General features: G+C 34.4%; 1 protein-coding gene and 1 long non-coding RNA gene across 9 annotated transcripts in view; one reads left to right on the top strand and one right to left on the bottom strand.

The window, feature by feature from the left end:
- KHDRBS2 (KH RNA binding domain containing, signal transduction associated 2) overlaps positions 1 to 25,600 on the top strand; it is a 569,820-nt gene that overhangs the window by 240,164 nt on the left and 304,056 nt on the right. For all 8 annotated transcript variants that reach the window (XR_005367885.1, XR_005367883.1, XR_005367887.1 and 5 more), the window contains exon 4: positions 12,445 to 12,591. Coding sequence is in view for 2 of the 8 variants with exons in the window: in XM_038554423.1 (XP_038410351.1) it covers positions 12,445 to 12,591 (147 nt within the window). In the remaining 6 variants the exon portion in view is untranslated. The remainder of the gene's footprint in view (positions 1 to 12,444; positions 12,592 to 25,600) is intronic.
- LOC119874191 lies at positions 5,725 to 20,436 on the bottom strand. Its single transcript, XR_005367888.1, has 3 exons — positions 20,391 to 20,436; positions 10,244 to 10,309; positions 5,725 to 6,161 (listed from the first exon to the last, which is right to left on the bottom strand). It is a non-coding gene; the product is annotated as an uncharacterized LOC119874191 (long non-coding RNA).

Genomic DNA, 25,600 nt, shown 5'->3' with positions numbered 1-25,600 from the left:
TTTGTTTCAATGGGTGTTGGGGAAATATAATTAAAACAAAATCTTTACCCAGCCCAGAAATCCTTTGCACAAAAGTAGTAAAGAAAGTACTTTTATTTTGAATAACTATTAAACCACAATGTGATGGACATCATAGGTAATCCACAGAGAGATTGAAAGATAGAGAGAAACCTCACTCTTTTATATACCCAAAGAGATACAACCCATTACCTGCTTATTCTCAACATAAAGTAAGAAATAAGTAAGAAGTCTTGACAGTACCATTTATCATAGGGTCCATCCTAACTTTACTTGGTTATTGAGGTGATTAGTGTTAGTCAGTTGGCTTCATCTCAGGGAAAAACATACTTATTACATCTTTATGATGGGAGGTAGTTTTGCACCTTGGAGCAAGGCACCAATCAATGTTAGGCTTCTAAGATCCATGGAAACTGGGAGTCAACGGTGTTTTCTATCATCATGCTTACATTGCAAAGAAATGGCTTCCAAGTCCTTGAGAAATAAATTTCCAGATAATAAAGTTAACAATAGGCCTATCTAGTTCTAGTCTTCAAAAGGATTTGTGTACATTTCAAAGAGAGGGGGACTTACTTACAATCACAAGTTTTCTAAAGTAAGTGCTGTGAGAAACAAGAGAGAAGGAAATCTTATTTTCAACAAGGAGATGTAAACCTCTCAAAAGCCTTTTTTTTTTTTAAGATTTATTTATTTATTCATGAGAGACACAGACTGAGAGAGGCAGAGACATAGGCAGAGGGAGAAGGAGGCTCCGTGCAGGGAGCCTGATTCGGGACTCAATCCCGAATACCGGGATCACGACCTGAGCCGAAGGCAGATGCTCAACCACTGGGCCATCCAAGCATCCCAAAAGCTTTTCATTTTTTTTTTTTTAAGCTTTTCATTTTTAATTTGTATTTGTTCTTACCTTAGAAGTCACATTTTTTAAAACCATCGAATTTTTATGTTTGCATTTTATCTCCTTCACTGCATCCTAAAATGTGTTTATTCAAGTTTTCTTCTTTCTCTTCCTGCATGTCAATTGGCATGTGTTCAAATGACATATGTTGGGATGGTCTGCCTGATTTTCTTGTCTATGGCTGCTAGGATTGTATGCTGTTTTTACTTGTCAGCTTAGAAATGGTTGTTCTCCTTAGAAATGGTTGTTGAAATCAATTAGTACTGACGTTCTTTAAATAGTAGAAGGCCAAGGGATTCCCACATCTCAGTGGGCCTCTGATCCCTGGTTTTCCTGATTCCTCCCAGCCTCAAAGGTAAGGCAGGCCCAACCTACTTTCTGGTTTCTTCTCAGCTCTGAGGCTGGAAGAACCATGACACTCCCATATCCTTCCCCCAACACAGTGCCCAGAAATCTGAGAACAGACTTCCCATATCCACTTCCTCTTTCTGTATCTCCCCACCAGGCTCCAACACTGTTCCACCAAATGCTTTCATATCCCCTTCACAATTCTTTCTACTGCACCTGAACTGAGCTCATTTATATCCAGTTGGGTTTGGAAAAGAGGCTAGAGAAACATACTTAGATAATTTTGTTCCCAAATTGTTCTATTCCCACAAAACAAATGTTTGTGAGTATCTTAATTACTAAGGAAATTAAATGTGGGAATACAAGTCTTTCATACGTTAATTCAGAAGGAAGACCTATTTATGTAATAAGTTCCCTTTGGTCAAAATTGGTGGCTTGCTTTTCCTTGAATGATGAAAGAGCTGTTTTATCGTATCCAGACACTCCCTTTACTGTTTAAAATGACATGCCTTTTGTCATGTTTTGGAAGTTAGAACATTCTTGATGTAACATAAAATACATAATTTGTCCTGAATTGAGTTTCATACCCTGTAGAAAACCCTCAACTACCAAACTCAAGCATAAGGAATAGTCGGGCACTATCCACTTCTATGCTTTTAAAATCTTGACCTACTTAGAAAATATCATCCTTGGTGCCACTATTTCTGGTACTTCACCCTTATTGAAACTCGGTAGTATTAGAATGGGTATACAGAGAAAAGAGTCTCTTCCCATAGCTGATCATTTGGACCTTGGAGAACTATGACCTGGAAGTGTTCTTGCCACTTTCAATTCAAGAGGGCAGGAATTTGCAAGTGAAGGCAACCAAAACCTGAGGTGCTCTTCAGGATCAAGCCATTGCTTCTCTACCATGTATTTATGTGCATCCATTTGTATAAAAACACTTTGTGTGGATAAATTTTGGTCAACTAATTTGTACTGGCATAAAAGAATTTCCACATACGTGTATTTAAAAATGTTTCAAATTGACAATTCAGACAAATCCCATTCAGGCCAAGGTATAAATAATAAATGTGTGTTTATTTGAACTTCTTGATGGAGAAAGCTGTGCAGACAATAGACTTATTTATTTCTAAAGAAGATTTATGTTAAAAGAAAGTTTCCTGGAGCATTAAGAAGAAAAAGCTTGCAAAAAGCACTCTAGTAAATTATAACTCTGAGGATAAAATATGACAAAAATAATTGCTAAAGTAAAAACCACAGTATAAAACTTGCATGTATTCTATATCATATGTTTTCATTTTTTTAAATTCCTGTCACTGAAAGAACAATTATAGAATAATGGAGATTTTTGAATACTTGAACTCTTTCAATTTACGTAGAATTTTGAATATTGTTTGAATCCTGGATATTTAGCAAAATGATATTTAGTGATAGTCATATTTGATTAGTGTTTACTATTATTACTATCATCATTTTACAAGGAGGAATTCAGAGGCTGAGATTGTAAGGTCACCTGTCCAGGTTTTACATATTAATTGGAAGAGCTGGGATTTTAACCCTGGCCATCATGAGCAGAACCTGATCTGTTACCTATCATGATATGCAGTCTTTCAGTGGTATATGGTCCATGTGACATACTCTAGACAATAAATTTGTGATTCATTTGAAAGTTAAAATTCAAGGAAGTGAACATGTGGTAATGTTAATTTTTCCTTATCTTTCTAAAACATGTGAGTTCTTTGGCCTAGAGTAATTTTCAAATATACATTCTCTTAGAGTTACAGATTTAAATTAACTTAATAAGTAAACCAGCATTCAACTGATTCACTCTTATTTACATCGAAGCAACAGTTAATTTGAAACTTTTATAATTATATTCTTTCAAGTGAATTTAATGTTCATTAAAAAAAATCTATTAACATGAGAGTGTGCTTTAGAATCAGGCAGACTAAATTCAAATCTCTTACACATGAAATAATTGCAACCAAGTCACTTAGCTTCTCTGAGAAAAAATCTTTTAACTTTTTATGAGTGTTTATAGTGTGCCAGACACTGTACTTGAGATTTATATCCATTACCTCATCTCATCTTTACATGAGAGAGCTAGAGTTTCCTTATTTTGTAGATGAAGAAACTAAATCTCAAAAAAATTTAGTACCTTTCTTCTACACTATAGATGTAAATATCAGAGCTGTTAATTCCAATCTAAGTCTTTCTGACTTCAAAATCTTTTTTTACTTTTCATTACACTCAGCTGCTTCCAATACCCACTTAAGGGTTTAATGAGATTAAAAGACATAATGTGCATAGAATACACAGTAGTAGCCTCATGGTAGGTGCTCAAAGAGTAACATTAATAGTTTCCATTTTCAATTTTTTATTTTCCTAGTAAATATCTTACAAGATACTCTACTTGGAAAATAGCATTTTCTACTACAAAAGTCCTTAATAACAGGATAAAGATGGCTGTGAAGGAAAGTCACGTGGTGACTCATGAAATTTTAAAGCTATGAGAAAGCTTAGATATCATCATATCTAATGTCGTCCATTGTTTTTCATTTAGTGAGTTTGTGGAACAATATCCTCTTACTAGAATTTCTATACATAAATTGGTCCAAATTGAGCTGATATGGTTAAATGGGATGGAGAAGAATCCTCATTTTGCATCAAGGGGGTCCATAAATCACACACCTTTCTGGAACCCTCAGGGCTCCCTAAAGCACCATTTGAAAATTACCTCTCTAGTAACTTTCTCTCTCTCTCTTTTCCTTTTTTTTTTTTTTTTTTTTGCATATGAGGACCACAAGAGTAAAATATCAGCTAAAATTTGCAGTTAGTGGAAGAGCCATGGCTAGAATAGACATTATGCTTGGCACCTTCTATGCCCTGTTCCAAAGCACTTTCCTAAGCTTAAGGCTACATAAAAGTGTCTACAGATAACCAGTGGTATGAAGACACCTGAGTAGCTGTGTCAGTTAAGTGTTCAACTCTTTTTTTTTTATTTTTATTTTATTTTATTTTATTTTATTTTATTTTATTTTATTGTTCAACTCTTGATTTCATCTCAAGTTATGATCTTGGGGTCGTGAGATCAAGCCCCAACTCAGGCTCTTGTGCTGGGCACAGAGCCTGTTTAAGATTCTCTCTCTCCCTCTACCTCTCTCTATCTCTTTCCCTCTCTAAAAAAAAATAATAATAAAACAAAAGAAAGAAGAAAAAGAAGAAAGACGAAAGAAAGAAAGAAAGAAAGAAAGAAAGAAAGAAAGAAAGAAAGAAAGAAAAGAAAGAAAAGGAAAGAAAAGAAAAGAAAAGAAAAGAAAAGAAAAGAAAAGAAAAAAGAAAGGAAAAGAAAAGAAAGGAAAGGAAAGGAAGAAAAAAGAAAAGAAAAGAGAAAAGAAAAGCAGTGGTTGGTATTTGTTCCTAGGAGTTTTGAAATATTTGTTGTTATACATAGAAAATAATACAAAAATTATTTCAGTCTCTAAGATAGTAGTAGTTGTTAATAAAATATTACTGTAAAGTTTTGTATCATTGGGATCTCCTTTCTGGACTCTAAAGGTTGCTAAGTTTGATTCCTGGGAGCAAAGAGTAAGCACTGTACTTATACAACTATTGATTCTCCTGAAATTGGAATAGTCTAGTAAGAACTAATCCATCTACCAACCCCTGGGGATATCTGACTCTGTCGGAAGAACATGTGACTCTTGATCTCAAGGTTGTGGGTTCAAGCCCCATGTTGCGTGTAGAGATTACCCACTGCCACTCCCATTATATAAAGGTAACAAGCCATAGGGAGGGACTAGATAGGAGGAGCTATTTTAAAAAATTTGCTTGTTCTAATTTGTTTATGATAAACACCATAATACTCTCTTGAGTTATAAGCTTCTACTGTTTTACTTACTTACACAGGCTATGTGCTTGTAATACCAGAACAAATGCTTGATGTGGTATAAACTGCAATTGCATAATTATTTGCTTAGAAAATAAAATACCATAGAATATACATATATATGATTTATAGATTGTTCTTCATTTATTAGGAGACATACTAAATGTAATTATAAATTGGAAATATTTTTCCTATGCTAAAAGTAAAGTCATATTAGTAAATATAGATCACTCCATTCCAAGGTCTCAGGACAATAAATGTTTGAGCCTATGAAGAAAACCTTAGCATGAGCAGTAAAGACATGGTTTGATGATAGAAGAAAACACAGTATGATTTTTCCCCTTAGGTAATTAATTCCACAAGAATTTATTGAGAATATTTCTCATGTTCTACAAATACACTTGTATATGAAAAATAATTTGGGAGATGAGAAGATGATGAAACATATGTGTATAAAGATAAATTATAAAATAGAACGATGATGCTATAATTTACCTAGGAACAAAATACTATGCAAAAATCATAATTAAGTTATTGTAACTACAGAAGGAATTTATGAAAGTAAAATCTCTCTTAACCTACATATTTTTGGTCTGACAGTTATTCGATAATTTTTTTAAAAGTCGAAGGGAGAATCATAAAAATATAATACAATACAATAACAAATACAATAGGTATAAACAAGTTTGGGAACAAGTACCACTGACTCATGATTTATAAAGATTAGACAGTAGGAGCTTAAACAGTCCATTATTGTGGACATTAGAGAATTGTTTTTTGGGGAAATAAATATTTGGCAAATCTGGTGAGTCAGTTAAGTGGTTACGAATAAAGACTACTTCTGTAATTAAATATTTAAGAGAAGACAATATAACATATATATGATATCTCATATATACATCCAGATGAATACATAGGTGTTTAGAAAATGATGAATAGGACATCAACTCAGTTATCCAGGTGTTCTCTGCTGGTGCTGTTGATAACGGGATGCTTCAGGAGATGCTGGAGGGAAAAAAATAATCCAAAATTTGAAGTGGTACAAAAGAGGTATACGTGGTTTTATCATATTGTGAACAATTTATAACATATTTTTTAAAAATTTGCCCAAAGCAGGTGAACACTCTTCTTCTTTTTTTTTAAGATTTTATTTATTTATTCATGAGACACACATACACACAGAGGCAGACACATAGGCAGAGGGAGAAGCAGGCTCCATGCAGGAAGCCCGATGGGACTCGATTCCAGGACTCCGGGATCATGCCCTGAGCCAAAGGTAGACGCTCAACCACTGAGCCACCCAGACATCCCAACACTCTTCTTAGTTTAACAAAATGGAAACATTTCTTTCACTAGAATCCCACTTTAAAGAGCACTGTATTTGCATATGTGTATGAGAGAGACAGAGACAGAGAGAGGGAGATTGCAAAGCGTCATTCCAAGTAGCAAATGATGATCACCATTGTGACTTCTAAGGATAGTAGGGTCAATTAGCTGGTATGCCCTTTATTTCATCGAGCTCCCTAATAAGCTGGACATGTACGCTTGGGAATTAGCATTCAATAACTAAATTACTCTGTTTCATAGAGGTGCAAATAATTTAAAAGTTCCTCAGAAATTCCATGTGGGAGGAAAGAATAATACAAACATTAGAGACAGAAGAAAAAAAAACTAAAATTGTGAAATGAAGCAGGAAAGGTCTTGCGACAAGAGGATGGGAATTTTGTGAATTGTCTATGATGAAATTATCAATGTGACCTCTTGGCTTTGTGCCCCTCTGATATTTTAAATGAAGTCTATGTCACCCATAAATGATTTTAAGAGTGGATAGTTTAGGGTATTTTAAGAAATTTTGAGTTTTACATTACAACTGACAATTGAAAAATCCAGGGAGCAAAGGCTGGCCTCAGGACCACAATACAAGGGGACATCTAATCCCGTGTCCTGTTTTGGAGAATTTGTCTTGAGTCATCTACGCTAAGATGAAATACCCAATTGTAAGCTGACTTAAGTCCTTACTCCAAGAATAGAATGAGAGTGCAGAGGGCTCTAACCACTCTGCCCCTGCTGTCGGACAAACTATGCAGGAAAATAGAGAATGACCCATCATGAGGTACATTTGCTTTAAGACCATAGCATGAGCATCCATGAGAAATTGTGCAAACCAATCTGAGCTCAATCTTAAAAACTTTGGATGATGCGTTGTTTGAAATGGGTTGCAAACAGAGGGTTAGGCATAAACAATGTCGTGTGAGATCACTAGCATTTTTAGGTAAGTCTTTCATAAAGTAGGAGATGAGTAGTGACAATCTTAAAAATGATAGTTTCACCAAGCACTAATGAGCATATATCTACCAAGGAATCAGAACCTTTGGGAGAGGGGATAAGAAATTCATAGCAGATGTGCTTAGTGCATAGAGACCTGTGATCTGATGTAGGATCCCCTGGATAGCACAGTGCTCCATAGGACTGAATACCAGGAACTTGGTGGGAGATTAACCGGCCATGATATTCCAGAAACTAGACAGACCATCTGTGGGGAAATCTGGATGTATAAAATGTTTACTTATATTTAGCATACCTCTATCAGTACCCTTGGTGACTAAGAATTTGACCTTTGATAAGAGATTACCTGGCTTCTAACTCAACTCCATGATTTATATTCTGTGTAATTCTGGACAAGTTTCTCTCTATAGCAGAAGGAAATTAACATCATATAGCATAAAGTATAGTTGTGTATACAAAATTAGATAATCTATTGAAAGTATTTTGCATACCCATGATCTAAGAAGTAATATTAAAACTATGATTTCAGGGCAGCCAGGGTGGTTCAGCGGTTTAGCGCCACCTTCAGCCAAGGCTTGATCCTGGAGACCTGGGATCGAGTCCCACGTCAGGCTCCCTGCATGGAGCCTGCTTCTCCCTCTGCCTGTGTCTCTACCTCTCTCTCTCTGTCTCTCTCTCTCTCATGAATAAATAAATAAAATCTTTAAAAAAAATCTTATAAAAAAAACCTATGATTTCAGAAACACCTGGGTGGCTCAGTGGTTGAGTGTCTGCCTTCAGCTCAGGGTGTGATCCTGGGGTCCTGGGATCAAGTCCCGCATCAGGCTTCCCAAAGGGAGCCTGCTTCTCCCTCTGCCTATGTCTCCGCCTCTCTCCCTGTGTCTCTTATGAATAAATAAATAAAATCTTTAAAAATAAATAAATAAAATTATTATTTTAATTCCATTACTATAATTGTAAAAAGACACTTAAAGAAAATATACTGAAAATCCTAATAGTGTATCTTGAATTGTGTGGTTGTCGGCATTTTTTTTTATTAAATATTTCTACTTTTGGGGATTTTTTTTCAAGTTTTCTTCAATGAACATGCTATTTTGAATTAAGAGGAAACTTTTCTAATTGTCAAATTATTTCCAAGTCAGAAGTATTCTTTTGTGGAAGATTAAAATACGAATGATAATTCCTAAGAGGAAGTTTTCTTAAAAATCCTTTTAACAATTAAACACATGAATGCAATTCAAATTAGACTCTATTTCCTCCCATGCTATACTCTATAAAATAACCAATAAAAAATGATTTGCTTTATTTATATTTTACCTTAGGGTATAACAAGGGAATAGAATGTTTAGGGAGATGTGAAACTAGATTTGATATTTGTAATGACTTTGTTTTGAATTTCTCATGTTTAGCAACTAATAATTGCAATTTAAATAATTAGCTCATGATTCCTTTGTAATAGCTGAACACCACAAATTGTGTTCTGAAGGTCAGTGGTTAAAGTAAATACCCTCAATGGAATAAATTTACCTATTCCATGGAAGATTAAATAATATAAACTGAGTGTGCAGTCTTTTAAGCAGAATTATGAATCACGTCAAGCCGATTCACCTTCTAGTGTGGGCATCTTACATTCTTTTGATTTATTCCCTGTGCCCTTTTCTGTACTTGTATTAGATGGAGATCCAGTCTTCTGTACTGGTAACTTTGGAACAGTTCATGCCAATTTACACCCAAGTTTTTTTTTTAATCTTGTTCTCTTCTCTTCTTGCTATTATGTCTTCTATTCTTTTTTTAAAGATTTTATTTATTTATTTATTTATTTATTTATTTATTTATTTATGAGAGAGAGAGAGAAAAGCAGACTTCTCACTGAGCAGGAAGCCTAATGTGGAGCTCGATCCCAGGACCCTGGGATCATGACCTGAGTGGAAGGCAGACACAACCCACTGAGCCACCCAGTACCCCATTATGTTTCCTGTTCTATCTAGTGAAACCTGCTATGGTGCTAAATCTTTATTATAAACCACACAAAAGATGATTGGGCAGAAGCACAAAAACACTACTTACTGCTCCATTCATAATCAACTTCTCAAATAATGAATTTATGGCAAAAATACATCTTTTTTCAAAATATATTTTGGAAATCTTGTTTAAGAAATACCTCAGGAGATTGTATTAAATTGCTATAAGTGTACTTGCTGGTTTCTGGACACTTGCACAATTTAGCATGGCTATGATGTCTGCCCATATTCAAATGAAACTTGGAGCTTTATGTTATAAATCCAACTGGAGGTGTAGTGTTGTTTTTTAAAATAAAATTTGGATGTTCAGGCAGATACTGGCTGGCTATTCACCAAAATTAGATTTAATAAATAGGTATTATTTTAACTAGTCCTGAATGAGGACTGAATGCAAAGACAATTTGTTATCATCCAGTAGCCATTCTCACTTTTTTCTGTCATAAATGAAACCCTCCATTTAGTCTCTTGGCTGCTCGGACTGAAATCACATTTATAGCTTCCCTTGCATCCAGGGCCACTATGCTACTACACTTTCGCCAAAGATATGCCCAGAGATGATGTATGAAACTTCTGGTATGTGTCCTTGAAATAAACCTTTTGCTATCTACATTTTCTTTCTCTTGCCCCTGGAGTGGAATTTAGAGGTGATGATAGACAGCCTCCTTCATCAACACCCATGAGAACAACATCCCCAGGGATGCTGGAATTAAAAGAGGAGGAACCAGGATCCTTGGATAAGAGTGCAGAGAACAACCACCTGCTCCTCTAGCTGCTACTTACAACTTAGACTTTTACTTCAGACAGAAAGAACTTTTCTTCATGCTTGAGTCACATCTATTTTGGTCTCTGTTGAAACAGCCAGGCATTATTTTAAAATACTACTTGAGAACATAAGAAATAATATATTTATTATTATACTAAATTCGTGTAGCATTTTTAGTATACAAAATGTTCTTCACTTTTCTCAAAATTCACAAAATCCTGTGACCTCACTATTATCTAAGTTTCACAGTAGGAAATGAAGGCCAGGGACCTTTTGCTTTGTCAAAAGTTACCCCAATGTGTGAATTCAAATATAACACACCTTTGAAGATATGAAGTTTGGTTTTGAGAATAACCAGTAGTAGCTCATGATAGGTTCTGCTGTGTTCACTTTTCTCTGTTAAAATCTTTATCACTGCTAACACTTGACCTCCAGGAAGTTGCTTAGTATCTAAAGGCCTCAGTGTCCTCATCTGCTTATAGAAAGGATGATGGGGGAGGGAAGAGGCAAATGTGTTTTTCAAAAGCAAGCTGCATTTGATTCATGGACATCAGCCTAATGGCCCAGCTGCAGAGGTATCTCGTCAGGCTTATTTTATTTGAAAAACTTGAACATGTTTGAATGCCATACCTCATAGCATCCAGACGTTATAAAATTTGGCTAGCAAGTAGCCCTTAATAACCAATGGGAAATCAGCTTAGGAAATATGGAGAAAGAGGCAATATGAAGAATCCTCTGATTTAACCACCCAAACACTTGGGCACAAAAGAAGCTGACCCCAGAGATGAGGAGCGGAACCCAGAGGAAAGAAGTGTTTACTACACCCAGTGAATGCATAATTGTTGAGGCAAGTGCTGCTTCTCCTTAAACTGAGAAATGGGTACTGAAAAAACTGTTTTAAGTAAAAATTCCTAGTTAGAGATGGAAAGTATGATTAGGGACGTAGAGAGTGGATTACCAGGCTGAAAGGTGTTGTATTAAGAGAGATTGGAGTAGGTGGGGGATGGACAGAAAAGCAAGGACACCTTCCCATCTTTTTCATGAATCTTCCATGTACTGGAATGATGGACATTTCTATCGGATAAGCACCTTAGCATGGGCCATACAGTTAACTTTTGGAAATCAATAGAAAATTTGCTTTTATTTTCCAGTTTAGGTCTATTCTTATTACTTTTCTAAACAATCCCTAAGTAAAACTAAAAATAACTTGTCATTTCATTTTTATCCTTTGAAATTTTGTGAAAAACTACTACTTGATTGGGGAGGGGAGTTAGGAAAAGTAAAACATAATATTATATATGTTAATATTTTAATTGAATTTCGCTTTCATGAAAACCTTAGAAAAATGTAAATCTGGTTGCAAAATGAACTAGTTTTGAATCCCAACTTTGCTCAAGTTACTTAAGGTCTTTTAAACTCAGTTTCCTAATCTGATTTGTGAATACTATGCAAGATTATGGTGTGATTAGAGATGATATGCACCAAATACCTGGCACATGTTAACAAAGTAGATAGATCATGTACTGACTTGCTTTGCACCTGTGCTGAATTAATCAGACCACAATAATCACTTGGATACAGTACTATGAAAAATCTGATCTAATAGGAACGTGTTGTTTGTTAAGCTGAGGATATATAGCTTATGCAGGATCTATGCCGACATAATGCTCAACCATCATCCCTTTAATATATTCCTGTTGACCAAAATGAGGCAGCAAATAACAGAGCTGTGGGCATAAATCTAGCTAACAAAATGGGCCAGTGGACACGTAGGCTGGAAGATAAGCCTTGGTTTTGTGTACCTTAATGGCGAACACATAACCTTTTCACTGCTTCTCAAAAGGTAGCTAGAAAGTTTGGGCTTCCTTAAAGAACAGTATTACTCATCAGACACAAAAACAATCCTTTTCTTCCTTAATATAGTAGTGTACACTGAAAAGTTAGTGGCATTTCTGTAACTTCTTTTCAGGGATTCAGCATTTTCATTTAGCTGATTAAAATCCATTGTAGATGATAATTATGCCAGCTTAAAAAATCATTCAAACACTGAAAGATGATTTTAAAATCTTTAAATGGCTTGTACCATATTTTTATTTCTCAAAGGGTTTCTACTTATGGATAATTTGCTTAGATTATGCCCTTTTGTCAGATTCTCAGTAGATGTTAAATCGATGCAAAATGGGTGGATTTGTATTTCTAAAAATAACCTCTTTCACAGGAAGAAGAATTAAGGAAGAGTGGGGAAGCCAAATATGCCCACTTGAGTGATGAACTTCATGTATTAATTGAAGTGTTTGCTCCACCTGGGGAAGCTTATTCACGAATGAGTCATGCATTGGAAGAAATTAAAAAATTCCTGGTTCCCGTAAGTGTCCTTCATTTTTCACAAAGATGTTTCTCTTAACCTTTCTTTTTTAAAGGATGCCTCTGATCTTCCCTGACTTTTTAGATGGAAAGTCATATTGAAAACTAATTATTTGTCAGGTTGATAAGAAGGTAAAATAAAATTGAATACAACCAACACTTAGTATGGGAACTGGCACATTGCCACATGACAAAGATTTGACCCTGTTCCTCAGTATATCACATGACATGCACCAGCTCACAGTCATGAAGAATAAAACAACACATAAACACAGATATATCATTGAAGTTGCATACTTTTCTCTTGTGCCTTAATTATTTGGTGGTTGACATGTATTCTTGGCAGTTTTAATTAATAGAAAAAGCATTCACAGCTATAATGGGAGGGAAAAGAAATTAGGTATGTAATATTTGTAATAAGACAATGATGTTACTTGAAAATATCAAATGTACTGTTCTGTGACTCTATGCCAGGTGCTGGCTCATTATGAAACATAATGTAAAATAATCAATATTAATAGAGCCAGACGTGTTGACGTCAGACAAAAATTGGAAAACGAAACTCATTGCACTCTGAGGGCAACAGAGTATTCATTTAGTAAGGCAGCAAATTCAGGGTTACGTATTAGATAGAATTCTCTACTGAATTTCTAAGAAATAGAGGATGGTTAAGTGAATGAAGCTTTTATAAAGGGTGACAATTTAGCATTTTAGGAAGAAGTTATTCAAATAGAAATCTTGGCATTGGATTTAGAGCTGGGAATAAGATAATTGGGAGAGAATGCTGAGTAAAGCTTTTAGGAGTGCCTGGGCAGAAGTCTTTGGCAGAGGAGAAAGAGAGTAGCTAAGATTAATCTGTTCAATGAAGAAACACTGTAGATTTCTAAAGTAAGCAATGAACTCAGAGGAAATGGTGGGTAAGATTCATTGATTGGCAGTGATTTTGAGAATGGGAAAAGGGAGAAAAAAGCAGAATTTCAGTATATAAAAGCATCAAAGTCTAACCACATATTTATATGCCTAGTTAAAAAATTTCAGTCAAGACAAGGTTATAGAATAATCCCATACCACTCTGTTTATCCCCTAACTTTATATGCACACAGATTTTTTTTTTTTTTGCACACAGATTTTTTGCACATTTTATCTGGTGCTTATCAGAACATCTTCTTAAATAGATATAATATTTCATAAACATGAGAATGCTATGTTTTCTCTTCCTTTCGCCTCCAAATTAAATGCCTAGTGCTGTTGGGTAAGTGGTTTTACTATATTTAGATCAGATCGACATCTAGTGATATAGGGGTATAGAAAAAGGCTATGACTACCTACATTACTAACTCATTTCAAATAATTTAAATACTCTGAGCTTAAGTTTATTCATCTTTAAAAAAAGATGATTATAACTGACTGACCTCTATCACAGCTATTGTGAATATTAAATAGGGTAATGTATATGAAAGGACATAGAAAATTATCAAGCACTATTTAATCTATTTTATTGTTATAGTAGATAGAATCTTGGAATGACTTTTTGAGGTGAAATATGTAAGATGAAATACTATTTCATTGCTACATATATATTGGATCTAATTTATGGGCTTGGTTAGCCCTATTTTACTGTAAATGCTGGTAATACATCTCACCTACTTCTAGACCTTGTGATACTTGTAATCATTTCAGCCATAACTTCTCCACTGAAATATATACTCCATGAGGGCAGGGCTGGCCAGTGTCTCTCTTGTATTCCCATCATTTAGCATGCTGCATGACACAATAATTATTGTTTGAGAGTCTGACTGGTAAAATAGGCATCGGGAGTGATGCAGAGATAAAAACAGCTATTTGGGTCGGGGGGGGGGAGAGTACCCCATAATTAAGATGTTCTCTATATACACATCCAGGTGAGGACCGAAAATCTCACATTGGCTAGTGTGACCTATTCCAGCCGATCTCTGTGATTTTATCTCTGCCTGCCCAACTGCTCACTTTCTGTGCTCCAGACATGCTGGCTTCTGTTCATCCTGCATGCTGGGCTCTCCAGGCTCTCCAAGCTCACTCCTCACACAGGCCTTTGAAGATTCTTCTCCAAAATATTGACACAGATGTTATTCAGGTCTCAGCTCACATTAGCAATGCAGGAAATTCTTCCCTGACTACAGGGTCTAAAGTAACCTCCTTGCATTTGTATAATCCTATTATATTTTGGCCACAATATCACTGGCCACCTAATTAACACTGCAATTTATTGTTTTATCATCTTTTAGCCCTCTTCACTTATTTTTCTCATAGTTCTTATAACCTATTATATATATATATATACATATATATATGTATATATATATATATTCCTTATTTGTTTATTGTTGGTTTTCCTGATAAAATATAAATGTCATAAGAACAGGGATGATCATCTAGTTTCACTGCTTTATGTCCCTATTTTGAACTATGTCAGACACATAGGAACACTTAATATTACTTTTTGTATGGGTGAATATATGATTCAATGAAAAAGCTTTAATTTTTTAAGTTTTTTTTTTAGATTTATTTATTTACTTTGGAGAGAGAGTATGTGGGGAGAGAAGCAGAGAGAGAAGGGAGGGAGAGAAGCAAACCACCCCCCACCCTCCAAGCATGGAGCCCAAGGTGGGGCTCAATCCTGAGATCACGACCTGAGCCAGAATCAAGATTTGGACACTTAACTGACTAAATCATCCAGGCATCCTGAACAAGCTTTTTAAAAAATAAATAGGGAGTCTGCTTAAGATTCTTTCTGCCTCACCCTCTGCCCCTCCTCACCCATTACCCACCCCTCAAGTTGTGCTCACACTCTCTCAATAGATAGATAGATGATAGATAGATAGATAGATAGATAGATAGATAGATAGATAGATAGATAGATAGATAGATAGATGATAGATAGATAGATAAAATAACTATTCTTATATCTCTCACTATTGCATTAGTCAATTTTACAATCAGTGAAAGTCCTACTTGATAATTTTTTCCCATTTGCCTTGTTTGCCGCAGCTCCAAGCAAAGGATGGTAACTGTCTACTTCATCTTTCACTCAAATCACAGGAGGCAAACATTAACTACCAGTTCTCTTTTTATTATAAAAAATTACTTGGTGATCCAACTTTCTTTTTGATGTTCAATATTAAAGTCTACAGAAATGGAACATATCAGGGCATTAAAATTTACAAATACAATAGCTGAAGAGTGATAGCCAGGAAGAGGCCTCCTCGAACTATCAGGACATTAAAATTCACAAATACAATAGCTGAAGAGTGATAGCCAGGAAGAGGCCTCCTAGAACTACAGAGACAGCTAATATAGAATAGGATTACCATCTAATTCCTCTACAAAATGGAGTATCTTCCCAAGGTCATAGTTTTTATCTTCCTTCTCCTTCTTTTACGTTAGCCAACATTTATCTACCATGCCCTATGTTCAGAGGTTGTAATTGTTCAAAATGGCTAACTTCAGAACATAAAACTTGTCATGAAATGTCTGAATGCTCTAAGATGTTGGAAAGCAACACAGTTTTAGTATGTTAAATGAATTTAAAAGCAAAGGAATTATTATGACCTTGGGAGAAAATTTCTAACTTGCTGGTCTCCATCTAGTTTCTATAGTCTTATCAAAACCAGGAGAGTGACAGGTCAATAAAACATCAATAAATTGAATTTTCCTAATTTTAAAACTCAAATACTTTGAGCAGATACCCTATTACAGTTTTAATTTACTGCTAATTTGTCTCACAAATACAGATTAGGACATATTAAAATATTTGACAAATAGTGACAAAACGGTGTAAAATCCTAAACTAATATATGTTTCAGTAATGCTAATGCCTTTCTCTTCCCATTATAGTATGTAAAGGGGTAAACAAATATTGTCATTATTATCATTGGATAATAATGGATAATAAAAATATCAAAGGATATTTTGATAGTCCTTCCTTTTCTAGTTTAGGCATTAGGAAAGCCAGATATGGTTGTGCAGGTTGCCCCTTACACAATGCTAGGGGACAACATTTAAATTGTAGTTTGTAAATGAGACCCCCTGGTATCCCTGAGTACAGCTTCCCTTTTTCCAACCATAGTCAGCAAATTACCTTAAAATAATGACACTGTATTTCATTTTCTTAAATTGGTTAACTATCACCTTCAATTAAGTTGATTACTAAGTTTCACTAATGCTTAATAATTAACTCATGATTGAAGCATGATACATTGTCTCGGAATTTATGAAAGTTTAGCAAAATTCCATTCATTGAATGTGAGCTTATTCATTTTTTCATAGAAAAGATGAAATATGGGTTTCCACATAACCAGGAAATTAGGTTTAGGTCACAGATAAACAAATAGTTTACTCTGTTACCCACTTAAGAGCGGGCTGTTAACAGAATTAAGAGAACACAATACTCATTTCTACCAAGTCCAGGCATTACCCCAGAATCTCTCTCAGCACAGTATGCTGCACAGCACTATAACAACAGTATCAGAGTTAACAGAATTTGTAAAGTACATGTCATACCTTGAGTAAGTTTCTAATGATCATCACTACGGGTTTTATCACTTAAAGAAAAGGCGTTATATTGTGAGTATGTATAATATTCAATATAGAACACAGTATATTGTACATTAGTAAGAAAATATAATATATTAACACAATTCAACACGGAAAAATATGCATTGTTCCAGGATATTTCTTTCCTACATCAGATTGGCTGTACGTCTTCGTGACAGTGGTGATTCTTGAAATGGGGCAATTAGGGCATATTATATTATTTCAGGTTTGAGATTAGAAACCTGTGTAGGAAACCTCTCGAGAGTGTGACTGTGAAAGAAAAGTAAACTTTTTTTTCTCTTTAAAGTAAAAGCAAAGAGAGGACATTCTTGCTTTTTCTTCCTCAAAGACTGTAACCCTAGCTCTGAAATGGGAAAATGACACTGATCGTTATTAGCAATCATACAAGAAAGTAGATACAAGAAAAATAGGAAAGAAAAGCAGGGTATTTTCAGTCTAGGTACATTCACTCTATCAGAGATCTAGACTTTCATGCACTGAAAAAATTTTTTATAAAGTTTTGAAAGATTACAAATAAAAGAATGTATCCCTTAAATTCATGTTATAATTTGATAAAAAGTAAAAATTTGGTAAGTCTTTTATGCAAGTTAATATGTAGGAAAAAAATGTAATTTTTTAAAGATTTTATTTAGTTATTCCTGAGAGACACAAAGAGAGAGAGGCAGAGACACAGCAGAGAGAGAAGCAGGCTCCATGCATGGAGCCCGACATGACTCCATCCCGGGTCTCCAGGACCACGCCCTGGGCTGAAGGCAGATGCTTAACCGCTGAGCCATCCAGGGGTCCCAGGAAAACAATGTATTACATAAATACCCACCAGCCAGCAAAAGAAACAATAATAGGCAAGAACTGTAGACAAGGTGGGGAATAGTAGATACATTTTGACTGGCTGATGGCAAGAGTTCAGCATGTATAGCAACAACACCCTACAGGCAAGATAATGATCAGCAACAGGATAAAAAAATAAAGGGAAACAATCCATAACTTGGATATCATTCCTACATTGTTGTGATTGTTGTTAAGAGTTTCCTCAGATTGCTCTCTTCAAAACCAATTGATTCTCTTTTCTTTCTCATAATTAACCATATTCTAATAGTGTGGTGACAGCACCAGACTACAAAGCCATACATATTTAAGTAATTATTACTTGATCAGCAATGTTTCCTGTATTGCTATAATACTAGGATCATATTCTGATTATATTTGGAGAAATTTATAATCAACATACAGTCAGTATTTCTTCTTATCTGATAAGTTATAATGATGATACAAACCTATGATTTAGAAAATAATTAACATTACTTATCTTTAGAACATTACTTATCTTTATTATATATTATTATATATAATAATAATGATTATTATATAATTAATTATAATAACATTAATTATAACATTAGATAATTAGAATAGCACTGTAATAATATAATTTATTATTATTATTATTGAGATGCAAGGCCACTTTAGTATTGCCGATTGATTGGCATAAGCTATAAAGCAGATAAAAAGAAGAATGGATAACTATTTGAGTTTGATTTTCTATAAACCCTAATATAAGTATCTTCTTACTCCTCACAGTACATATAATCAAATATTCATTTTTGAATCTAGGGTCAGGATGTGATCATCTCCTTTCTATCTTTGGAAACAATTTATCACTAATTATTTCTGGTCTCATTTGATGCCAGGGATCTGAATTCTCTAAGGCCATTCTTTTTAGGTAATTTTATTGCTCTTTAGTTGCCATAGTTCTCCTATGTCTTTCACCATATCCATTGCCCCTTAATACTTCTTCCCCATTAACTGGCATTAAATCCTAAGAACTGCTTTTGCAATTCTAAATGTAGTCATTACCAGGAAGGTTTAGTAACATTCCTAAGGTTATCTGTATTATTAAAGATCTGTGGTTCCTATGGATACAGGTTTGATCTTTAAGGAAAAAATCTTCACCTCTTGGGGTACCTGGCTGGCTCAGTCAGTGGAGCATGTGGTTCTTGATCTCAAGGTTGTGGTTTTGAGCTCCATATTGTGGGGTGTAAAGATTACTTTAAAAATAAAAATAAAAAAACTAAAAAAAATCCCTTTACCTCTTAACTTCTTCTGATTCTAGTATAAGGGAATTTGTAGAGGATCAAATATAAATTTTATATTGTATTCAGAACATTTACTGAATGCTGATCCTGCACCTGTACACAGGTACATAACAAACATATGCCAACATTGACCTGTAAATACTTTTATAGATGGAAGCAACCTAAAAGACTCATGATTATTGAAGAATTTGGTACAAAAAAAGTAATCAAAACAAAAAAGGAGCTCAATAATCAGAATCTGTTAAATAAATGTATAATTTTTTACTGAGTAAATATTTTAAGTAAGTAGTACCAGTGGTCTAAATAATGCAAGGCAAAATGTTTGTTTAAATTCAATTAAAAAAATATTTCTGAACATCAAATATATGCTAGGCATGATTCTAGGAATTTGTGTTACATCAGTCACTGTCCTTGTTGAATTTAATAACCAGAAAACTATTTTCAAGATTTAAAAGATAAATATTATGGAGACATATTTAAGAGAGAATGGGAAATGAGAGACCAGATTGGATAATAAGGACAATATGTACAATAGTAATGATATACCAGACAATGCTGATCAAATAGTAAGTATTAATTCTAGAATCAAGAAAAATCATAATTGTTTCCCCCATTGTGGGGTTCACGATGGCAGTATAGGAAGATCCTAGTTCATATTCTCCCATGGACACGACAAATTTACCACCTCTTATCGAGTTATTACCTCAGAAAAAGATCTGAAACCTGGATAACTGAAGCCCCCGCAGCATAGAATAAAACGGCAGTGTTAAAATGGATAGAGGCAAAGCCATGGTCTTGCCAGGAAAAACCCCACACTAGGCACAGCAATCCACAATTAGAAGACATCTCAAAAATATAGATATTTTCCTTGAGAAATAAAGGGTCTATGCTTCACATCAGGCACCCCAACCCATAGATTTTGTTCAGGACAGATGAGCCCCCAAGACGCCTAGGTTTGAAAACCAACAGGTATTATTCCAAGAAAATCACAGAACAGTAGGGAATAGTGAACCCACTCTTAAAGGTCTCACACATAGACTAACTCATCCCAGGATTTAGAATAAAAACACCAGTTGGATAAGCACTTGGGTCATGTGTGAAGAACACCACTTACTACTTGGGGCATCTGCTGAGGAAACAGGAACTTGTTGGGATTCTCTCTGGGACACTAACGTATGCTATTTTTGTGATCTCATTCTGCCTTGCTAATAATGGCACTGGCAGGCACCATTCTGGAACTTTCCTTTAGCCTGTTACTGCTAGGAAACATGGTTCTTTGAAAAGATAAACAAAATTGACAAACTTTTACTTAGACTCACTAAGTCACTAAGAAAAATAGAGAGAACTCAAAGTTACAACTCATAATACTGAAATACAAAGGGTTATAAGAAACTGCTGTAATTATATGCCAACAAATTAGATAAGAAATGGATAATGTTTTCCTAGAAACATGCAATCTTCCAAGACTGAATAATGAAGAAATAAAAAAAAAAATTGGGTAGGCCAATTTCTAATAAGGAGATCGAATCAGTAATCAAAAACTCCAATTCAGATAGTTGCACTGGTGAATTCTACCCAACAGTCAAAGATGAAAACTTATCCTTCTCAAAATCTTCCAAAATTTCAAGAGTAAAGAATGCCTCAAAACCCATTTTATGAGGCCAGCATTACTTTGATACAAAAACTAGACAAGAGCACAGCAAAAAAAAAAAAAAGAAAAAAAAAAAAGAAAAGAAAAGAAAAGAAAATTACAGGCCAATATCCCTGAGGAACATAGTTATGAAAATCCTCAACAAAATATTAGCAAACCAAGTTCGGCAATACATTAAAAGGAACATACATTAAATTATCAAATGGGATTTATTCTAGGGATGCATAGATAGTTTGACATCTGTAAATCAATCAGCATAATACACCACATTAGCAAAAAAAAAATAGGATAAAAATCATATGACAATCTCAATAGATTCAGAAAGAGCATTTGACAAAATCCAACATCCATTTAGATAAACAACAACAAATTCTTAACAATGTATGTAGGTTGATTAAGCCTCTACCTTCAGGTCAGGTCATGTTCCTGGAGTCCCAGGATCCAGCCCCAAATCAAGCTCCCCATCAGCACTCTCTTGCTCTCACTCTCTCTTTCTCTCAACTAAATAAATAGATAATCTTTAAAAAGAATAACATCAAAGAACAACAACAACAAAGCGGGTATACAGGCAAAGTACTTAACCATAGTATAGTCCATATATGACAAACCCACAGCTAACATCATACTCAATGGTAAAAAACTGAAAGTTTTTCCTCTAAGATCAGGAACAAGACAAGGATATCCACTCTTGCCGCTTTTATTCAACACAGTATTGGAAGCCATAGCCATGGGAATAAAACAAGAAAGTGAAATAAAAGTCATCCAAACAGAAAGAAAAGGTAAAACTGTCACTATTTGCAAATGACATGGTACTTATATAGAATGCCATAAAGTCGTCACCAAAAAAGATGTTAGAACTAATAAATTCAATAAAGTTGTAGGATACAAAATCAACATACAGAAATCTACAGCAGTTCTATACACTAATTAACAAACTCAGAAAGAGGTATTAAGAAATCAATCCCATTGACAGTTGCATTATAAAGAATAAATACCTAGGAATAAATTTAACCAAAGAAGTGAAAGACCTATACTGAAAACTATAAGACACAGATGAAATAAATTGAAAACACAATAAATAGAAAGATTTTCTGTGCTCACAGATTTATTGTTAAAATGTCCATACTACTCTAAAGCAATCAACTAATTCAATGCAATCCCTGTCAAAATTCCAATTGCAATTTTCAGAGAAGAAGAAAGAATTCCAAAATTTGTATGGGACCACAGAAGATCCTGATACCCAAAGCAATCTTGAGAAAGAAGAACAAAGCTAGAGGTATCACACACTCTCTGATACTACAAAAGGTATCATACTCCCTATACTATAAAGCTATAGTAATCAAAACAGTATGGTATTGGCATAAAAACATATAGATCAGTGCAATAGAATTGAGAGCCCTGAAGAAAACCCACAAATATATGGAAAATTAATTTTCAAAAAAGGAGTCAAGAACATCCAATGGTGAAAGGACCATCTCTTCAACAAATGGTGCTGGGAAAACTGGACAGTCACATGCAAAAGAATGAGACTAGGCCACTGTCTTATACTATATGCAAAAATTAACTCAAAACAGATTAAAGACTTGCATGTAAGACCTGCATACCTAAAATTCCTAGAAGAAAAGATAGGTGATAAGGTTTTTTTACATCAGTCTAAGCAATGTTTGCAGATTTGACTCTAAAGGCAAGGCAAACAGATGCAAAAGTAAATGAATGGCACTACTTCAAACTAAAAACTTATGGACAGAAAAGGAAGCCATCATCAAAAAAAAAAAAAAAAAAAAAAAAAAAAAAGGTAACCGGGATGCCTGGAAGGCTCAGTGGTTGGGCATCTGCCTTTGGCTCAAGGCATGATCCCAGAGTGCCAGGATCGAGTCCCACATCAGGCTCCCTGCATGGAGCCTGCTTCTCCCTCTGCCTATGTCTCTGCCTCTCTCTTTCTGTGTCTCTCATGAATAAATAAATAAAATCTTTTTAAAAAATAAAGGCAACCTACTACATATTTGCAAATCATACATCTGATAAGGAACTAATCTCCAAAGTATAAAAGGAACACAAGGAACACATATATCTAACAACAACAACCTCAAAAACCCAAACAACCTTGTTTAAAAGTGGACAGAAGATCTGAATAGACATTTTTTTCCAAAGAAGACATTCTGGTGGCCTGCAGGTACATTAAAAGATGTCCAACAACACTAATTCCTAGGAAAATTGAAATCAAAACCATAATGAGGTATAACTTCACACTTGTTAAAATGACTATTTTCAAACAGACAAGAAATAACAAGTGTTGGAGAGAATGTGGAGAACAAGGAACTCTTATACACTGTTAGTGGGAATGTAAATTGGTGTAGCCCCTATGGAAAACAGTATAGAGGTTTCTCAAAATACTAAAAATAGATCTACTATGTGATCCAGTTATTCCACTTCTGAATGTTTATCTAAAGAATATGAAAATACTAATTTGAAAAGATATATGAATCCCTATGTCTATTTCAGCATTATTTACAATAGCCAAGGCATGGAAACAACCTAAGTATTCACCTGTAGATGAGTAGATAAAGAGAATGTGTTATAATACTATTCAGCCATAACAAAGAATAAAATCTTGCCTATTGCAACAATGTGGATGGACCTATAGGGTGTTATTTTAAGTGAAATAGGTCAGAAGAAGAAAGACAAATGCCAATTTTTTTTTTTTTTTTTGTGATTTCACTCATATGTGAAATCTAGAAAACAAAACAGGATTACTGAGATCTTCCACAATCAGTTTAATGAGTTTTCTTTATATTCAGCATATGGAAGAAAGCATCTAAAGTAACTTTATAGGTGCCAGAGATTGTAAGTTTGAACTCTATATATCATGTAACACTTTGAAGATGAGTATTTTGTTTTGTAAGAAATCAGAAATTGTGTATTTAAAATACAATAAAATAAAAAATAAAATAAAATATTCCACAAAAGAAAAAACATAGTGTTCCATGAACATGCACACCTGTAAAGACTAGATATACAGTTGTTTCTGTATGGTTTATACAGATGTCGTCAAGGTAATAATGCACAAGTACTAGTGAAGGCCTAGCCTTAATGGCAGAAATATTAAGATAAACCTATTTGGGAATTCAGAGCATTCACATAAGTGATAAATGTGTCAGTAACGATTCTTATGTGCCATTAATAGCCAATTATGAGTGTAATATTCATTTTACTATGTTTTTCAATAGAAAAATTAAAATGCTAATAGCTTATTTCTATTTTCTTTGTATACCTTTTACCCAAGATTTTTCTGTAGAGAAGAGACATGCCATTTGTTTAGAATCTATAACCTGCGAAGCATTCTGGTGGGTAGCTTATTGACATTACCTTTTGTTATCCTCATAAAAAGCCTAAGGACATAGAATGCTTATTATACAGATGAGGAGGTTGAAGCTGAGCAAGATTGTGTAGCTAGATAAATAGCATGAGTAGCCTGACATAGTGAAGTCTACGTGACTTTGAACCTCTGGTTTTCTCACAGCAGTGCATCGTTTTCCACATTAGACAATAAAAGAATGGAATATCTAAGATTGGATGTCCAGTTAGACATCTCTATTTAATTACAAAGCTGTTGATAAGTAACAAACTATATTTGAATAAAACATAGAAAATAATAAAAAAAAAAAAAAAAAAAAAAAAAAAAAAAAAAAAAAAAAAAAAAAAAAAAAACATAGAAAATATCACCTTTGCATAGCTCCATTTGGTTTTTACCATCGGATGTTTTGGCTTTCTAATTCTGTATGTGTGTATGTATATAAGTGTATACAATAATAACTTATGGTATTTCTATTTATAGAACCAATCAGTTATTGTCAATATGAAATAATCCTGAAAACTCATTCCTTTTCAGGGCAAACTTCTTTTGAGATCCTTGAAAACCTGTTTATTCTGAGATTGATGCCACTTTGCAGATTTCTTCTTTCACTTTTGTTTCTTCACTTTCTTCTGAAGTTTACAGTTTTAGAGTTTGCCTGCTATAATATGGAACTTTTAGTTACCCTATATTACAAGAATGATAGAATCTTAGAATTTTAGGAAATTTTGTGTTGTTTCAACCCCATGTTTGATCCAGGAGTCCACATTCTCCAACCAATATTTATCTTTGTTAAGGTCAAATAAATTTTGAGCATACAGTCCTTTATAATAATTTTACCCAATCTTATTGGTCCTATTACCCCAGGCAGGTTGAAGGAGATAGCAAACACCACGTGGTATTAGCACTCTTTTAAAAGTGAAAGAGGGCCTCCTACAAATAGAATGTGGATAACTACATTACTTAAGCCCATAAATAGACCAGCGACAGGTAGGATGAGGTTTCAGCTAGAATTAGTCCTCATGCAAGGTACAGACATCATCTTATCTCAAACACATTTTTTAAAATTTATTTTTATTTAATTTCCAATTAGTTAATATACAGTATAATGTTGCTTTCAGGTGCATAGTTTCTTGATTCAACACTAACATACAACACCTGGTTCTCATCACAAGTGCCCTCCTTAGTCCCCATCACCTAACCCATCCCCCCCATTCACCTTCCTCTGACATCCATCAGTTTGTTTTCTATAGTTAAGAGTCTGTTTCTTGGTTTTCTTCTCTCTTTTTTACACCGTGATCATTTGTTTTTTTTTTTTTAA

Source organism: Canis lupus, chromosome 12, assembly GCF_011100685.1.
Source record: "Canis lupus familiaris isolate Mischka breed German Shepherd chromosome 12, alternate assembly UU_Cfam_GSD_1.0, whole genome shotgun sequence".
In the NCBI taxonomy this organism is placed as follows: Eukaryota; Metazoa; Chordata; class Mammalia; order Carnivora; family Canidae; genus Canis; species Canis lupus.
This window is presented reverse-complemented; position numbering and strand designations above follow the sequence as displayed.